The 15,893-nt window shown below is 45.3% G+C and overlaps 1 protein-coding gene across 1 annotated transcript; it reads right to left on the bottom strand.

Annotated features, from left to right (window-relative positions):
• Window positions 1–8,978: 8,978 nt before the first annotated feature.
• On the bottom strand, window positions 8,979–10,326 carry LOC117052189 (protein phosphatase 1 regulatory subunit 3E-like). Its single transcript, XM_033158965.1, has one exon. It carries the CDS (start codon window positions 10,117–10,119, stop codon window positions 9,040–9,042), a length of 1,080 nt encoding a protein of 359 aa, XP_033014856.1. The 5' UTR covers window positions 10,120–10,326; the 3' UTR covers window positions 8,979–9,039.
• Window positions 10,327–15,893: the final 5,567 nt, after the last annotated feature.

Genomic DNA, 15,893 nt, shown 5'->3' with positions numbered 1-15,893 from the left:
AATGGTATGTTTTGTGGGACTGTGTTTAACTAGAACAAAGGCCAAGCATTCTAAAGTTGCACAAATCACGTTTAAATGGAGAAAAGTTTACCTATGCTCTTTGGAACTGCTAGTGTACATACCGTATTTCTAAATACATTTACTCTTTTTGCATGCTAACTTTTAGGCAATGACAAGACAATGCTAATGGTTTATGGTTTTGTGTAATGAACTCTTTACAGAAAGTTAAGCTAATCATTAAAGAAATATCCCCTCCCTGAAAGGGCTACAAAGGACAAGATCACAGCTACCACACTTGCAATGGGCTAGGTGACAAATGGACTTGCGATTCAGCCTTTCCCACAACACACAGGGTGCACACAAGACACACTCACTACAAAAGTTTATTCAAGTTTTGCATAAGAGTCGTGCATATCAATTAAAAATGCAAAAGCAAATTCCTTCAGAGAAGAACTTCCTCTTTGTGTGAATGCTAAAAAATGTGCAAGAGAAATAATATCCATCCAGGAGTGCCAATGCAGGGTAAGATTAACACACATTTGTAAAATAAACTCTGCACAGAATCAACCCCATAAAAACTAAGATTTGATTACATATGTGTGTGTGCAAAATTACATCTGCATAAGAGTTGTGCAAATATATATTACGCTATGATCTATATTACTATTTTTTAGGCTCAATATATGATTGTGGTTTATAGAGATGCACAAAAAGACATTTCTCACCGCTACATCTTTCACTACAATAAAAGCAAAAGTTTAAAAGCCCGTTGGGCGTTTGAAAACACTGGCTCTAATGTCCAAAGGACATTGTTCTGACAGCAGGGTGGGGGGGGGGAAATGCTAGTCCAATTTCTGTGTTTACGATATAAACTCATCCTGAAGCCATAAAACATATTCTTTAAGAATTAAGAAAAGCATTTAAGGACCACATCCGACACTGTAGTGATTATCCTTGGAAGGCACCTAAACAATCTGAATTCACTGCGGGTTGACTTCTTTTTCGAGGATATAGATTTTGCAGATTTTTGCCTGCCAGCCTCATCAACCCATGCTTCAGCTGGCTGATAAGAGAACAATATTATGCATGAACAAACATTGGTTCATGTGCTAGTTTATGAGCAAAAGCAACTGGGTAGCTCCCCTTTTGATAAACAGCATAGGGGCGCAAGAGCAGGAGCTCTCAAATCACTTTTATATAGCTAAGAGAAGCTCATGTTAAACAGCAGAATTTATATAGGGAGGTAGAGAGGGGGCACTCTACATTTTAATCACTCTTTTAAAAGCAATGCTCATGGGTTGACATTTAGTTTTAAAAGGAGCAGCTAAAATCTTTACCTGAGTGCTGTATTTGTTGAGAGGGTTACTAAAGGTTTTCTATACGGATGAAAGGAACCAGGCGAAATATTGCACATTTCAATAAAACATGGCACATTTCATAAAGCTACATCATTACGCTGGCAGTAAGCTTACGAACACAAAAGCTAAACTACAACAAGGAAACGGACACACTTCGGCTACCTGCTAAACCCATGGATTTCAAACATTCCACCTTCAATATGGCACATCTCGCGAACAGTCTATTACAGAGCCCCCACTTGGTTACAAAAGGATTCTGGAACATTCTCTAGGGCACCCACACATTCAGTCGTCGCCAGCAGTGGTGCAGTTAGGTAATTTCATACTCTGGGCTGTTGTCCACTTTAGAAGCAAAGTGCATTACTTTCACACTGTGGTGAGCCAATTGCACCTGCAGTTTGAGACCTCAAAATCCTGCCCTGGCAGCTCTCTCCTAGCCAGATATTTTGGCCCTCACTGCTGCCCCTCCTGGGCTGAGCAACATACCCAGCATTCCTCAGAGGCTGTACGCTGTGTGAGTGAAGATTAGTCATGATGAACAAGCTGTCTTTATCTGGGAAGCTTGCCCGCTATTGCTTCCTCTTCATGGAGGAACCCCTTATAAGCTAAAGGAAGCTAAAGGGTTTCACAGATTCAAACCACTGCTCAACATTCTGCTTTGGAGGAAGACATTCTAATGCTATGAGGAAAGGATGATTGGAGTGCGCTGGTTTGTGTAAAGATTACAGCAGACAGTTTCTCTAAAAATATACTGCATTAAAAACACTCATGTTTCCTCCCAGGGAAAAAATATATATAGATCTATTATATATATATATATATATATTAGACTCTACCTTGGCAATATATAGCTTTGCTTTATGAGAGTACTGTACACATTTGGTTCACATGAATAACTGGCTCGTACCTGGGTCCACAGAAGTTACAGTCAACGAAACCAGGTTTAAGTGTAGCTCCTTGAAAAGCTGTCAATATACAGAAAAGTGCTGCTTGCTGCTCTGTAGGTAACACCACTGAGTTCTAGCTCATTTATCTATCACAGTGCTAGGCAGCAACCTCTTGTAAGCATTTAACTACATACAGACTGTGGTGATATACACACACACACACACACACACACACACACACACTGAATCTGTTTTAAAAAGTGCTCCTCTCAGTGTTACAAGGTTCTTAGCAGTGCTTAAAAGAAACTATTTTACTAATGCTCTGTATACAAATAATAGATCTTGTCACTGATACAATATATGCGATTGCTAAGTATTAATGTTGTCAGCCAGCTTTGGTCTCCTTGTCTGGAAAGTAAAGCACAGATCTGCAGCAGTTCCCTGCCTGCTGCCCTGCACTTGAAGGTATACAGATTGCAGCTAGCAGTTACTTTTAGTCGTTTTCCATATATTCTCTTGGAAAACTGCTGTTGCAATTAACATGCTGGGAACCTGATCCTGAAAATGTTTGCATGTAGGCTTAAAAATATAAGCATGGGCTCAGAGCATGTTTGAGTATGAAATCGCTGGGAGATCAAGAGACCCAATCCAGATTAAGTAACTCGAGCAACCTAAGTGGCCCGAGGACTCTTTCTGGAAGAAAAAGGGGAGGGGAGGAAAAGCACTGCCACCTCCTCTGAATACAGTTAGCACACGAGCTTGAAGCATGTGCTGAACCAAAAGCCAAGTATCTCCAAATAATATTTGTTTCTAGCTTGCTCCATGTATCATCATGCACACATAAGCCTACTGACATTTGGAAAGCTACTGTAAGCGCTGGAGAGATACTGTTAATGCGAGTTACAGGTAGGTAGCCGTGTTGGTCTGCCATAGTCAAAACAAAATAAAAAAATTCCTTCCAGTAGCACCTTAGAGACCAACTAAGTTTGTTCTTGCTATGAGCTTTCGTGTGCATGCACACTGTGTATCTGAAGAAGTGTGCATGCACACGAAAGCTCATACCAAGAACAAACTTAGTTGATCTCTAAGGTGCTACTGGAAGGAATTTTTTTTTTTGTTTTGACTGTTAATGCGAGTACACGAGCAGCGGCACACAGCTCTCAAATAGTGCAGCCTTTCCGCCCCCTTCCTAGTGTTCCTCCTGAGCCTTCAGAGTTAGCCAGGTTCAGAGAAATTAAGCAGTCAAGCTGTTCCTATCGTTGCATCAGGCTAGGATCTCACTGGGCATTTGCTAGTGCCCGTGTCCCTCTGAATTCTCCTTGCTGTTGCTGCTTGTTGTAAGCGAGGGAGCTGGCACTGACTAGAGCAAAGGGAGTGAACAGGAACCCCTGCATGCCCCTTCCAATATGGCATACACTGGGTCCAGAGGCAGCTGCAACTGAATGGGCAGTGCAACTGTGGTGAAGAAGTGGAGAAGGGGGCTCACTGATAATATCTTGTTCGATTGCCCCCCAACCCATCTCCAAACCCCTCATAAACAGACTGCTGCCATGCCAGGAACTGTACCACTTGCTTAATTTCTTATTGGCGTTAAAGGCACAGACACAAAACAAAAAAGGCGGCAACGCTGCTGCCAGATACCCTTTAGAAACACAGAATTTAATACAGTGTCATGAAGCATAATTGTTATTTGCTGGGCATTAACTGACTGGTGTAGTGCTGCGATTCTGCATTCAGTCTTCCTACCCAAAGCAACAGCTGTGAGAACGACTGTTTTTCAAAACAGCTCCAAATAAGCAGCCAAGCTCAAACTACTGTACTAAAATATATTTTGCCTTTACAAGTTGCTTTATATCCCTCTCATAACTGCAAATTATTTGTACCATGTGTAGTTTTTTCTGCTTAAAAACTTACATTAAGCCAAAAGCCCTCTCTTCCTAAGAACATTGGTCCTGATATGAACAGGCAGCAGTCAAAGGTGAGTTTCAAAAATAGCAGCATTAGGAATATTTACAAACTTATTTATTATTATAGCCTAGGAGCATAGGAAGCTGCCTTAGGCTGAGTCAGATCACTAGTTCATCCAGCCCACGACCGTCCACAATGACCAGCAGTGGCTCTCCAGAGTTTCACACAAGGGTCCCAGCCCTTCCTGAAGATGCTGTGGATTGAACTAGAGACCTTCTGCATGCCAAGCAGATACTCTGCCACAGAGCTAACACAGCAGCCTGCCAAGTGCTTGACTTTTTTCTGCAGTCCAGGGCAAGCAGCAAGAACAGAAGGATTGCTTAGCATCTCTTGGGCTGCCATGCATGGCTGCTGCATCATCATAAGTGGTGCCGACTTGGTCAAAGGCCAAACAACTCTCCCTCCATGAGGAATAGCTAGTGAGTTGCACTGAATAAGGGTTGAAGAAGTTCCAAGGAGAAAAGAAAGGAGATGGCTTGCAAAAATAAATAAATAAATCTGAATTAATTTTTTAAATGACATTCCATTAAAATATTCCATTAATTTTGCTCTCTTGTCTTAAGGCGGCAAAGAAGTGACCCAAACATAAATAAATGAACACAAAAAGACCCTGGCTACAACCCGTTGGAGAGTTCAGCCCCGCTGAAATGTCTCCTGCATCTCAGAGGAGTGCAACAGGAAAATTCCTCAGTGGATTATTCTCCCTCTTGACAGCTTCAGTGCCTATGCTCTATTTGTGGATATATTTTCTGCCCATCCACTGAGGGAGGGATTTTGATAAGGGAATATAGTCAACACAACCAATGTCCATTGCAGCTAAGTCAATGGACTTAAAGTGAGGTTTACATTCTCACTTAAATTTATCCACCATCTTGCAACACACCTGAATAACAATCAAGATAAGGCCTCTTTTCTTCAAAAAAGCACACATGATTCACCCCAGCAATCTCACTTGAGTCAACAGGATCACAACTCATCACATCCCTGATAAGATATAGGGCAGGGGTGGGGAACATTTGACTCTCCAGATGTTGCTGAGATCTCTCTCCTATTAACCGCAGCCAACATGGCCAATAGTCAAGGCTGAAGGGTGTTGAAGTTCAACACCATCTGGAGGGCCAAAGGTTCCCCATAAATGGATTTTCATAAAAGAAACATCTGCACCACCTCTGTGCTGTACTGAGGGTTGTTTTTTTTTAAATTCAACACAGTATTTCTTCTGATTCTAATTTCTAGAGGGGAATAGGGTACAGCTAGAGTATCTGGCATCTGATGGGAAAGCCCTTGTCTAAAGAAAATTCTCATTCAATTCCTTTTCACTCTGTTTTCCAAATGTCAAGACTCCCCCCCCCCATGTATCCACATAACTCGGACCTGTGGTTTGAGTGTTATACTCCTCTATCTAGTTCACAAGTAACTCAAAAACATGGCTTTAGCACTATGTGGAAGAAACTTCATGAGCCCAAGGGTTTGTGCACTCTCCCCTAGGGATGAGCAAGTAGGTCAATAGTGCTTTCTTTCAATCTCCTGCTATAATGCATTCTATGTTATTTTCATTAACAGATGCACTTTACCCTAGTATGTGCATTTTTGTTCACATTACATGTCTGGGGAACTGTTCTGCAAAATTAATTGAAGTGTGAATTTCATAGGATGGCTGCATTTCGGTTTGCAGATTGTTGTGGAAAGTACAGATGAGGTATGTTCACCTTGAAATGAGAACTGAATTTGATTTTGTCCTCATCCTATTCTTCTACCACGTCTCTTCTTCTCCCACACTTTTGCTGAGTTTTGTTTTGCCTCCACAGAAACTCAGTTCAGTGTTATGTACAAACCAGGGACCCTGCTTTACAACAAGATAGTAAGTTAAACAAGCAAGTTTCATGACCTTGGTCGGTACATAAAGCTAAGCCAATGTTGTTGTTGTTTTTTTAAGCAAATCTAAACTTGATAGAACTGCTCCTTCCAACTGCAGGGGTGGTAGATAGTGGAAGGGAAAGTACATAAGCATGATGCTTCACCCTGGCTCATAGAGACTCATATCCATGTAGCACTAAATCATGGTTTAGTGTTATGTGTGGAGTCAACACAGCCATTGTTTCCCATTCAACTTAAACATGGCTATACTGCATGCATTTCATGATAATAGTGGTTCACAGCATACAGAAGCTTCAGCAGTGACAGAATAACTCAAAGACATCTTTACAGGAATGCCAGTTGCTCACCAAGAGTGAACATTTTGATGAAGCCAAAGACTGATGCACACACAAAGAGAACACCAAGTTTCAGTGGACTTCTAATAGGCTGATCCGGAAAGCAAGGCTGGAAAAAATATTTCAGAATCGTAAGCAGTTACCCAAACTGTTAGGCGCCAGTCCTGAGAGAGCTCAGGAAACCATTCATTTCCCAGGGTGCCAGCATCAGATTCCTGTGGACAAGTGGGCTGAGAGGAAGCCATATCACCATTGGCCAGGTACAGGATTTGTACATGAATCTCTAGTCATTTGGAATCAGCAGAACAATTGTTAGAGCGCACATGCTTTCAATTTCAAATTATTGGCCTAAGTCTGCATGCACACTGACTTGAGAGTAAGCCTCAATGCCATTGCATCAGGACGCATATACATAGGTCCAGGTTGCAAGTACAGCCAAAAAGCAGGTTAGGCTCTATGCTTTTTTCACCATTTCCCTTGGGTGTTGTATCTTTTCTGATGCAGAACAGTTGTTTGCTTTTTCAGTCACAACTGGGACAATCTCAGGTAAGCCTAAGCACTTAGAAATTTGAAATAATTATTCAGCCATCTGCAGCGCCAGTGCCTCAGAATTCGAATCTAGCACCTAAAAATGGTAACACACTTAGGAATTGGAAATAAGTAGTTTCCAGTTCTGCTCCGAACACCTAGTCAAAAATAGTATCAAGCCACTGGTTTACACATCTTGTCACTCTGTTACAGTCTGGTGTAATATCCTAGTTTGTTATACTACAATCAGCTGTTTCATAACAACTGAGGAAAATAAGGAGGAAGCTTACAGTGTAAGAAATCATTGCCCTTGCAAGTTATTGCAACACTACTTTCCCGTACTTTGCCTGCAAGTTGTTCCTCTGACGGAAGCTTGAAACAGCTCCTCCCCTCCCCTTCCCCCAGTATATTTCTCAAAATATAAAATATAAACCATCTGTATTTATCCTGGAAACACACAATTTTGAAAATATCATCTGGTGGTGTATATAAATAAAGGAACATCTTACAATTCAAGACACAGCAAGTGAAGAGCGGCAGAGGAGAAGGTACCCGCATGAGAACAGGAGACAAGGTCTCGTGGTCCAGACCAGCTTGAGGAAGAGAAGGCTGTGGGGCTTGAGTAAGTCAGGTGGTCTTCCCTGATCTAGAAAGAAACCTCACTGGATAACCTCTCAAAAGCAGAGACACATACAAAACCCTCAGTGGAACTGAGAGAGCAGCGCTGTGCTCTGCTGAATTCTAGCGATGAACAGACCACATCTCCAGAGACTGGGGTTTCTGGGCAGATTCTTCTCACATCATGGTGAACTGAAACCACCCAGACCTAAACACATTTAACTAGGCAATACAAGTGGATGTGCAGATCATGTGTCCCCTCCCAACCCCCCCAGCAGCTTGAGACTGGCTCGCCCTTCCTCCCCCATTCAAGATGCAGACAAATCACTTGTACTGATTCAGTAATCTGCATTTCCCTTTCCCACTGCTTCAGGCAGGCTACCTGCCATCTTTTGAAAGACACTGCTTGCACATTGATTAGCTTAAATGTATATTCACTCCCTCTTTCATCTTTTTAAAAAGAGGAGAAGATTTGTTTCTTTTTCTTGCTAAAAACCTATTTCAGGGAAAAGGGGAAATGTGGTCTAGTTATGTCACTTAGCTTTCAGCCAATCAGCACTGTGAACAGCCAGCTCTTGCTGCAAGTTGTAGGCTGGTTCTCCCTGATCCAGATATGGGAGAAGTTTCTACATTTAAGCAGAATGCAGGGAGTGAGTTTCTACAGTGAGTTCTCGTTTATGGTACAGGTGTATAATGTATGTCACCTACTCCTCACTGAGGAAGTTAACCTGTGTCTGGGCTGGACAGCCTCAAACTGCAGGAATGTCTCATACGATGGAGTGTCTTTTTAAAATCCCTACACACAGAAAACTAGCATGTGGGAGGGGGTTGTATCATAACCTTCTCTCTGACATGCCAATTTTCATGGTGGAGGGATTTCTTATTTTAAAAAGAGAAGCATTCCATCATGCCTGCCTTCATTGCAGTACTAGGTGTTACCATACCCAGAGATTGCTCTGCCTGAGTACTAAGCTGGAGTTGTCATGGTGCTTACCTCCCGTTAAATATCTAATTAGAACCGCAAGCCTCCTTGCCAAGAGAGATTTGATCAAGGCTGGTTGGAGGGCAACTCAAAGGTGGTTGGAGATGGATAAAGTGAGCCACAAACAAACAAAGCTATTACCGGTACCTATTGCAATCCAATGGAGGTTAATTTGGAAAGGGGACTTTAGGACTCTGTTTTCCACATCCACTGGCCATAAGGAAAGATGAGCATAACAGAGAAGAGCCACCCCACGGCTCAGCCTTTAACGACGGATCATTTTCCTCCTCGGTCCTCACAGTCCTCATGCCCGACCATGCGCCCTATCCTCAAAGAAACTCTCCAGTGTGTCGCCATCTCCGTCGAGGGAAAGGAGCCTGCTGCTCTCCGCCGCCGGATCCCAGGAGAGGGCTCTGGCCAAGGTGGAGAGGAGGCCCCTCGAGCCGTCGGAGAACCTAGGCGGGGCGACCGGCGCGCCTCCTTTCTCAGATGAAATGGATCCAGGCGCCGCCGCCCGGCTCGTGACCCGAGGCAGCAGCCGGCCTCTGCCTGGCGCGCAGCCGGTAGTTGTGGCCGTCGTTGTTGTCCCAGTACTCGGCGTCGGCCACGCGGTAGCGCACGGCGAACTCGAGCAGCGTAGTGCCCGCGCCCACGGGCAGGTGGAAGGCGAAGCGGTCGCTGAGGCCGTTGGGCGGAGGCGGCAGGTAGGCGGCGGGCACCTCGTTGTAGCTGGCCCAGCGGTTGAGCGTGTAGCGCACCGACACGCTCTTCTCGTAGGCCACGTTGAGGACGCGCACGGCGCCGCGCAGGCCCAACGCCTCGGGGCGCACCCACTCCAGCTTCACCTTATGCTGCCGGACGCGCTCGCCGAAGCCCGTGCTGGCGCCCGGCTGCGGCGGGAAGAGGGGCTCCAGCACGGGAGCCGGGGGCCCGAAGAGCACCGGCTCCAGCTCGCCCAGCGACGGCGGCTTGCGCGTCTTGAGCAAGTCGGCGGCGCGCGGCAGTGGGAAAGGCGAGGCGGCCAGCGGCGCCGGCGCCGGCACCCGGGGCACGTCAGCTTGGCAGAAGTGGCGCACGGCGGTGAGCTCCAGGCCCAGCGAGTCGGCGAAGCGCACCGTTTTGCGACGAGACGGGCTCTGCTGCAGGGCCGGCCGTAAGCCCCGCTCGCCCGGCGTGGGAAGAGATTTGGCTCGGCGCCGGAGGGTCGGGCTGGGTGGCACCGACGGCAGCGTGGGCTCCCGGCCGCGGGAAGACGGCGACGCGGGCGGAGGGGAGGTCGGCGGCGACGGGGAGCGAGGAGGGGCCAGCGGGGGCGGCTTCTGGGCAACAGCCGCTGCCACCGCCTCTCGGGTCACTGGCGGGGAGGGCGGCGGCGGCGAGGAGCACGGCGGAGGAGACGACGACGACAGCGGCCCCTCGACGGTCTCGGGCTCCGGGCTGCAGCCCCCTTTGCATTGGTCGGCTAGGCTGCTGTAGAGGCAGGCGCTGCAGCTGAAGTTGCGCGGGAGGTAGAGGCGCGGCGGCGGCGTGGGCACCGACGCGTGCACGGAGCCAGCCTTATCCATGGCGGCGGCAGTGGCGGGACGCTCTCCTCGCAGGGGGCTGTCGGGCAGGAGCCTCCGTTCACGAAGCCGGAGGCGGCGGCTACAGCCAGATCTCTGGCGGCGCCATGGAGCGCCTGGGTACCTTTCCCGCTACCTCGGGGCTGGGCGGCAGTCGCTGGGCTGCGGGGCTCACCTTGGCCGGTTTGCAGACGCGACGGGTCACGATCTAGCTCGGAGCCCCTCGCGGCGCGGCGTCTCTCCTCTCGCTTGGTGCTGGGAAGACGTTCCTCTTGTTTCCGGCTGCGGGAACAACCGAGAGTGCACGTCGCTGCTGTGACCGTGAGTTGCCCGCTGAGCTCCGTGTCTGGCGGCGGCGGCGGCGGCCCTACTCCCGCAGACCCCGGCACGATGGAGGGGGAGACCACCGTGACGCGCCGCGGCTCCCGGGCTGCTGCTGACGTCGTGGAGTCATGCAGCAGCAGCAGCAAAATATACGCATCCCGGGCCTCGTGTCATCTTTCCAATTCATCACCGCTCTGCTCTCCGCCCCTTCATCTCTGCCTCGCCTGCTCGCTCCTCTTCCCCCGTCGCCTCCCTCCTTGTCATCTCGGCTCACGATCAACCCCCCCCCCCGCAAACTGTGACGATTGTGCCACCCGCCTTCCTTCCTCTTCTTTCCCCTCACCCTCCCTGCCGTGTCCTTAAGTACTTGATCCCAAAGCAAAGGGAGGGGGCGGCGGGAGGGATTCCCCCGGAGAAGCCTCCCTCCCCGCTCCAGTCTGTTACCGGAATAGCAGAATCAAAGGCTGCCTGGGAAACATAAGACCGCGGCGGAGAGGAGATGCAGCTGGCTTGCGCGCCGGATCTGGCAGGGTAGATTTAAAAAGGAGGAAAACCAGTTTAATCCCATGTAATGCATTTTCAATAAATCGGCCACGCTCGGGAGTGCAGAGCTGCTCAGTCACGGTCAAGAACAAAAGGTACTCATTAGGCGCCGAATGAGCTTGATTGGTTCTATTTTCTTGAAAGAAAGTTAATTATGGTTTTAATAAGGAAGATCAGGGGAGGAAAATAATGCTAGTTCAATGCGAGCAGAAGGAATTTTGTCACCTGTTAAATATTCCTCGGTTAAATATAATGGCGCCTCCATGTTTTGATTTGTGAAGGAGATTTATGGCAATGGCATAAATAACAGGGAGAAACTAATCCTGTATTACAGGGCATGGGAGCAACTACGCGACTTGTGCTTGACTAAGCATAGGAAAGACCAAGCACCACTGCCATTTTGATGTATCTCTGAGTTAAGATTATTGTAGTTTCCACCTGAACCCTTAATCTAGCAAAAAAAAAATAAAATTGAACAGGATTCAGGCAAAGGACTCTGGAAGTGACTAGAGCAGCAATAATTATGGAAGAAAGAGAGGTGACAACAAAGGAATTCCATATTATTTTCTTCTATACTAGTGCAAATAACAACAAACCAAAATATCACTAAGTAGGTTTCTTATCCGCCATTCCTGATCTCTTTAATGCAGGTATCAGAGGCAGATTTAGGGGTGCATGATCAGTTTGGTCACACTGGGTGTGGAGCCTTGGGAATGCCACAAATATGCTTTAGGATGGAGTAAAGGTAAAGGTAAAGGGACAGCTGACCTTTAGGTCCAGTCGCGGACGACTCTGGAGTTGCTGCGCTCATCTCGCTTTACGGGGTGTCAAATTTTGGCATCGCACAAAAACCTATAAAGGTTTAGCTGAGTCCTGTGTTCAGAGTCTTCAATTACCTGAAGTTTACGCTGGTCATCTTCCAGGAGGGAAGAAGGAAAGATGGATAATTTTAGGCTGATCCATGTCTGCTATATCTACCTTTTAACCATGGAAGAGTTGAACTGCTCTTTATTCAGCAGGTGATAGTAGCTAACTCTGCAATATGGTGGTTTTTAAGCTGTTGAGGAGAAGCTATCTGGAAAATCTCTGTACTTTTTGTAAAAAAAAGGTCATCCTTTCACTGCTCAGGAGAGCAATTTGTATACCATGTACAAATAAATCATAGGCTCTTAGGATTATTAGATGCCTGTGATAGCTCATGTAAAATTATGCATCCTCAGATAAAGAATAGCCAACAGCATTTGTCTGAAAACTCTTTTATGTCCACATACTTTGGCAGAAATAGCAGTGTTCCTTGGGGACTTCTCATTCTAAGCAAGCCATGCTTGCTGAAAGTGTGTAATCCATTATCTGGCAAAGGATTTTGCATCCTAAGGTGCCAAACATCAATACAATACCTAATTAAACTAATTAGGTTTTTGTAAACAATTGGTTATCCTTATTCAAACACTGAGAAACATGGTCAATTTTTAATGAATTTCAGATCACTTACAAAGCTGCTATCTTGTGTAATCCACTAAACTCTAATGTTAGTGTTCGTGTCAGAAGAGGAATTGCAAGATACCGTATGTAGAAAAGAAGCAGCTTTTCAGCAAATTTAAAGCATGTTAAAAATATTTCAGAATTAGTTAATAAAGTTTTCCCCCTCTCTCTTACTTGCACTGAAATTTGGATAAATATAGCAGGAGAGAGGACTATGTTTTTCCTTCTGTATTTTTTTTTTTTGGGGGGGGGATGTTGCCAAATTTCTGTGACAAAGATTATCTTTTAAGTTCTTGTATCTATCTGTTTCGGAAAGTAGTTTTTCCATTCATCTGTTCTCTGTGCATTTGGACACCTTTTAAACCATCATTACCAAATTTGGCATGATGATGTCTGAGATCAAGGAGCAGATTTTGTTCTGTGTTTGGGTATGATTGGATGTTTCTAAACCATTGCTTTAAACTTCTGGTTTAAAAACTGCACTGATTTTTTTAGTTTCTCAGAATTTTTGAGTAATGTCAGATACACGGTTGCCAAACCTCTATAGCTAGAGAAATAATTCAGCAAAGGTAATCTCTGTGCATAACTATTTGATACACACACAAACACACACATTTAGAACATTTCTGTATTTCTTTTACAAAGTTTGATATGACTTCCAATAAAAAAACACAATATTAACAAAACACAATTTAAAATTACATAAACGGCAATAGCTAAAAGCAGTGCATTCTGTAGCAGTGCTCTTGCAGAATCAGAAATGCCCACTTTGCCAGAGACTTTTGGAAAAGAACTGGGTTTCATTGCCTTTCTGAAAGACAATCACAAAAACTGTGTGGCTTCAGACTTCAGGGTAGTGATTCTATAACTTCAATGGCAGTGAAGTCCCCGCTCTCTGTCCCCGCTCACTTCATGTGGGCACATGGACCTAGGGGCCTCATGTAGAAAATGGATTTTTTTGCGGGGTGGGTGGGTGGGTACAAAGCATACCGGTAGTTTCTTTGTGAGACAAACGTTAGTGTAGCAGAGAAAGCAGTCTGCAGTAGATTACATTTGTTATGTTTTGGTCTGACACCTGCTCCCATGGAGCAAGGCAGGTTGCAGGACCACTGATAGACCTGAGTTGGTGACTTGTTCTGAACTTCTGACAGAAGCTGAGAACAGACTGGGGCCTTCTAAGCCTCTGCCTCCTTTTCTAGTCTTTGCCCACTTTTAGAGGCTTCAGATTCTTAAAGGACCAACCCTCTAATCTGAAGAGGCACTGCCCCACCCTTCCATCGCCTTCTGCCTGGTGAGCGCCCTGTCCTGTTGGAGCATTGAGGTACTGTGGGAGCCATTTGGTTCCCCAGGTTGAAGGGAAGGTGCCTGCCAGAATCCTGCCTCAACACCTAGTGTCTCTGATGGTCCTGGGTGTTCTGAAGGCTCCTTTCTGGCCTCCTTGGGTGCAGTGGTCTCCTGACCTCCAGTCAGAGCCTTCAACTTGGTTGGTCTTCTCAGCTGATGCCTCAGCAGCCTCTGACTCTTGTGTCTGGATTGCTGCTGGATTCAAGGGTTGTGACAAACTTAAATCCCAAGTTTCTGAAAGAACGTATCACCCTGCCTGTGCACAAATATCTCTAGTGGAAGCCCTGGTAGTGATCCCTACACCCAGTGAGATCCATGGGGTGGGGACTAAGTGTGCTTTCTTAGTGCTCCCTACCTCTGGAATGACCTCTTTTCTGAACTGCATCTCACCATGACATTGCTCTTGCTTTCTCATTGGGTGAAGATGCATCTCGTTGCTCAGGCTTTTGGGGAAGGGTGAGGTACACTGGACTGGATTTTAAAAATTGCTGCTGCTGTTTTGTTTACACATAATTTATGTTGGCTGTTTAAATATTATTGTTTAACTTCTGGTTTCAATTGTACGCATTCCCACCCTGTAACCTTTGGATGAAGGGCATACTATAAAAATGATAAATAAATAAATAAATAATAAAGAACTACAATACATTCTTTGTTTTGAGAATATCTTAACTCAGGGGAATATGAAGGCACTTCTTCCAGAGTTTCCTGAGTCACTGTGTTTTTTCACTCACTGCAGTCATGTGCTCATGCCCTTAGTGTGGTGATTATCATTTTCTGCACTGGCTTGTTCCTGCTAAAACAGACATGCAGAATTTTTAAAAGAAAAATCTACAGATGAGCCAAGGAGGTGTAAATGGTCTCACATCACTTTTGATTATGTCACACTGCTTTGATTAAAACAAGGAACACCCTTTATGCTGTGTAAATAAGTCATGTTAATGTTCACTGAAATGAGCTTATTGCAGAACACACCTGTTCATAACCGTTCATAAAAGTTCATAGCAGAAAATAAAATATTTGAAAAACTGAAGGACTGAGCACTGGGAATATATGATTGTCATCCTCCATCACAGAAACATGTTTAGCACCTTTATTCAAAGGACGTTCAAAGGACAATTTTCTTTCTGAATTTTCAAACCTGATATAAAAATAAACATGCTCGTGGAGTCTTATTACAGCAACAAGTTACCGGTATGTTAATTCTTACCTTAAACTTTGTAACAATATAAACCTAACCTTGTGTATGCCAGAAATATCTAGTTATAAATCACCTATAAACAGGAACCAGATTTCACACAGACAATTAATATCTCTTTTAAGATTAAATTTATGATCCAAAAACTGTAAAGATAAAGATTGTGTCCTCTTCATTTCAAACTTGTATCTCAGGAAGGTAGTAGTAAACCAGAAGTTACAAACAACAGTTCAAAGGTTTGGTGTTGTGTTACTCACTAGGTAAGCCCCTTCCCTTCCCATAGAAATTAGGTTTGATCAAAGTATACTAAAACCCCAAGCAAACAGCTCCAACCACTCTTCCTTTGCTACTTACCTTTACTTGACTGCAGACCAAAGGAACAGGTGAGAGATTTGTTTCCTTGCTGGTGTAGGATTCTGAGTGAGAGCCCAAGGTGACTTCACACCATACATTGAAAGCACGGCTTAAAACAGTCGTGGATTTTTCTAAACGGCCTCAGCCCAGTATACCTGAAGGAGCATCTCAACCCCATCGCTCGGCTGAGATGCTGAGGTCCTCCTCCAAGGGTCTTCTGCTGGTTCCCTCACTGCGAGAAGCAAAGTTACAGGGAACCAGGCAGAGGGCCGCCTTGGTAGTGGCACCCTCCCTGTGGAATGTAAAGGAGATAAAGAATTACAGTACACAACTTTTAGAAGACATCTGAAGGCAGCCCTGTATCGGGAGGTTTTTAATGCTTGATGTTTTTATTATTTTTTAGATATGCTATAAGCCGCCCAGAGTGGCTGGGGAAACCCAGCCAGATGGGTGGGGTATAAATAATAAAATTATTATTCATTATTTATTTTCTCATATTAAACACTGGGGATCATAGCTGTGCGTGGGAAAT

This window comes from Lacerta agilis, chromosome 8 (genome assembly GCF_009819535.1).
Source record: "Lacerta agilis isolate rLacAgi1 chromosome 8, rLacAgi1.pri, whole genome shotgun sequence".
NCBI lineage: Eukaryota > Metazoa > Chordata > Lepidosauria > Squamata > Lacertidae > Lacerta > Lacerta agilis.
The sequence above is the reverse complement of the archived record's forward strand: the minus strand, read 5'-3'. Positions and strand labels throughout refer to the sequence as shown.

Bases quoted from the DNA above. Each gene is read 5' to 3' on its own strand.
- LOC117052189 (XM_033158965.1), bottom strand. From the start codon at position 10,119: ATGGATAAGGCTGGCTCCGTGCACGCGTCGGTGCCCACGCCGCCGCCG.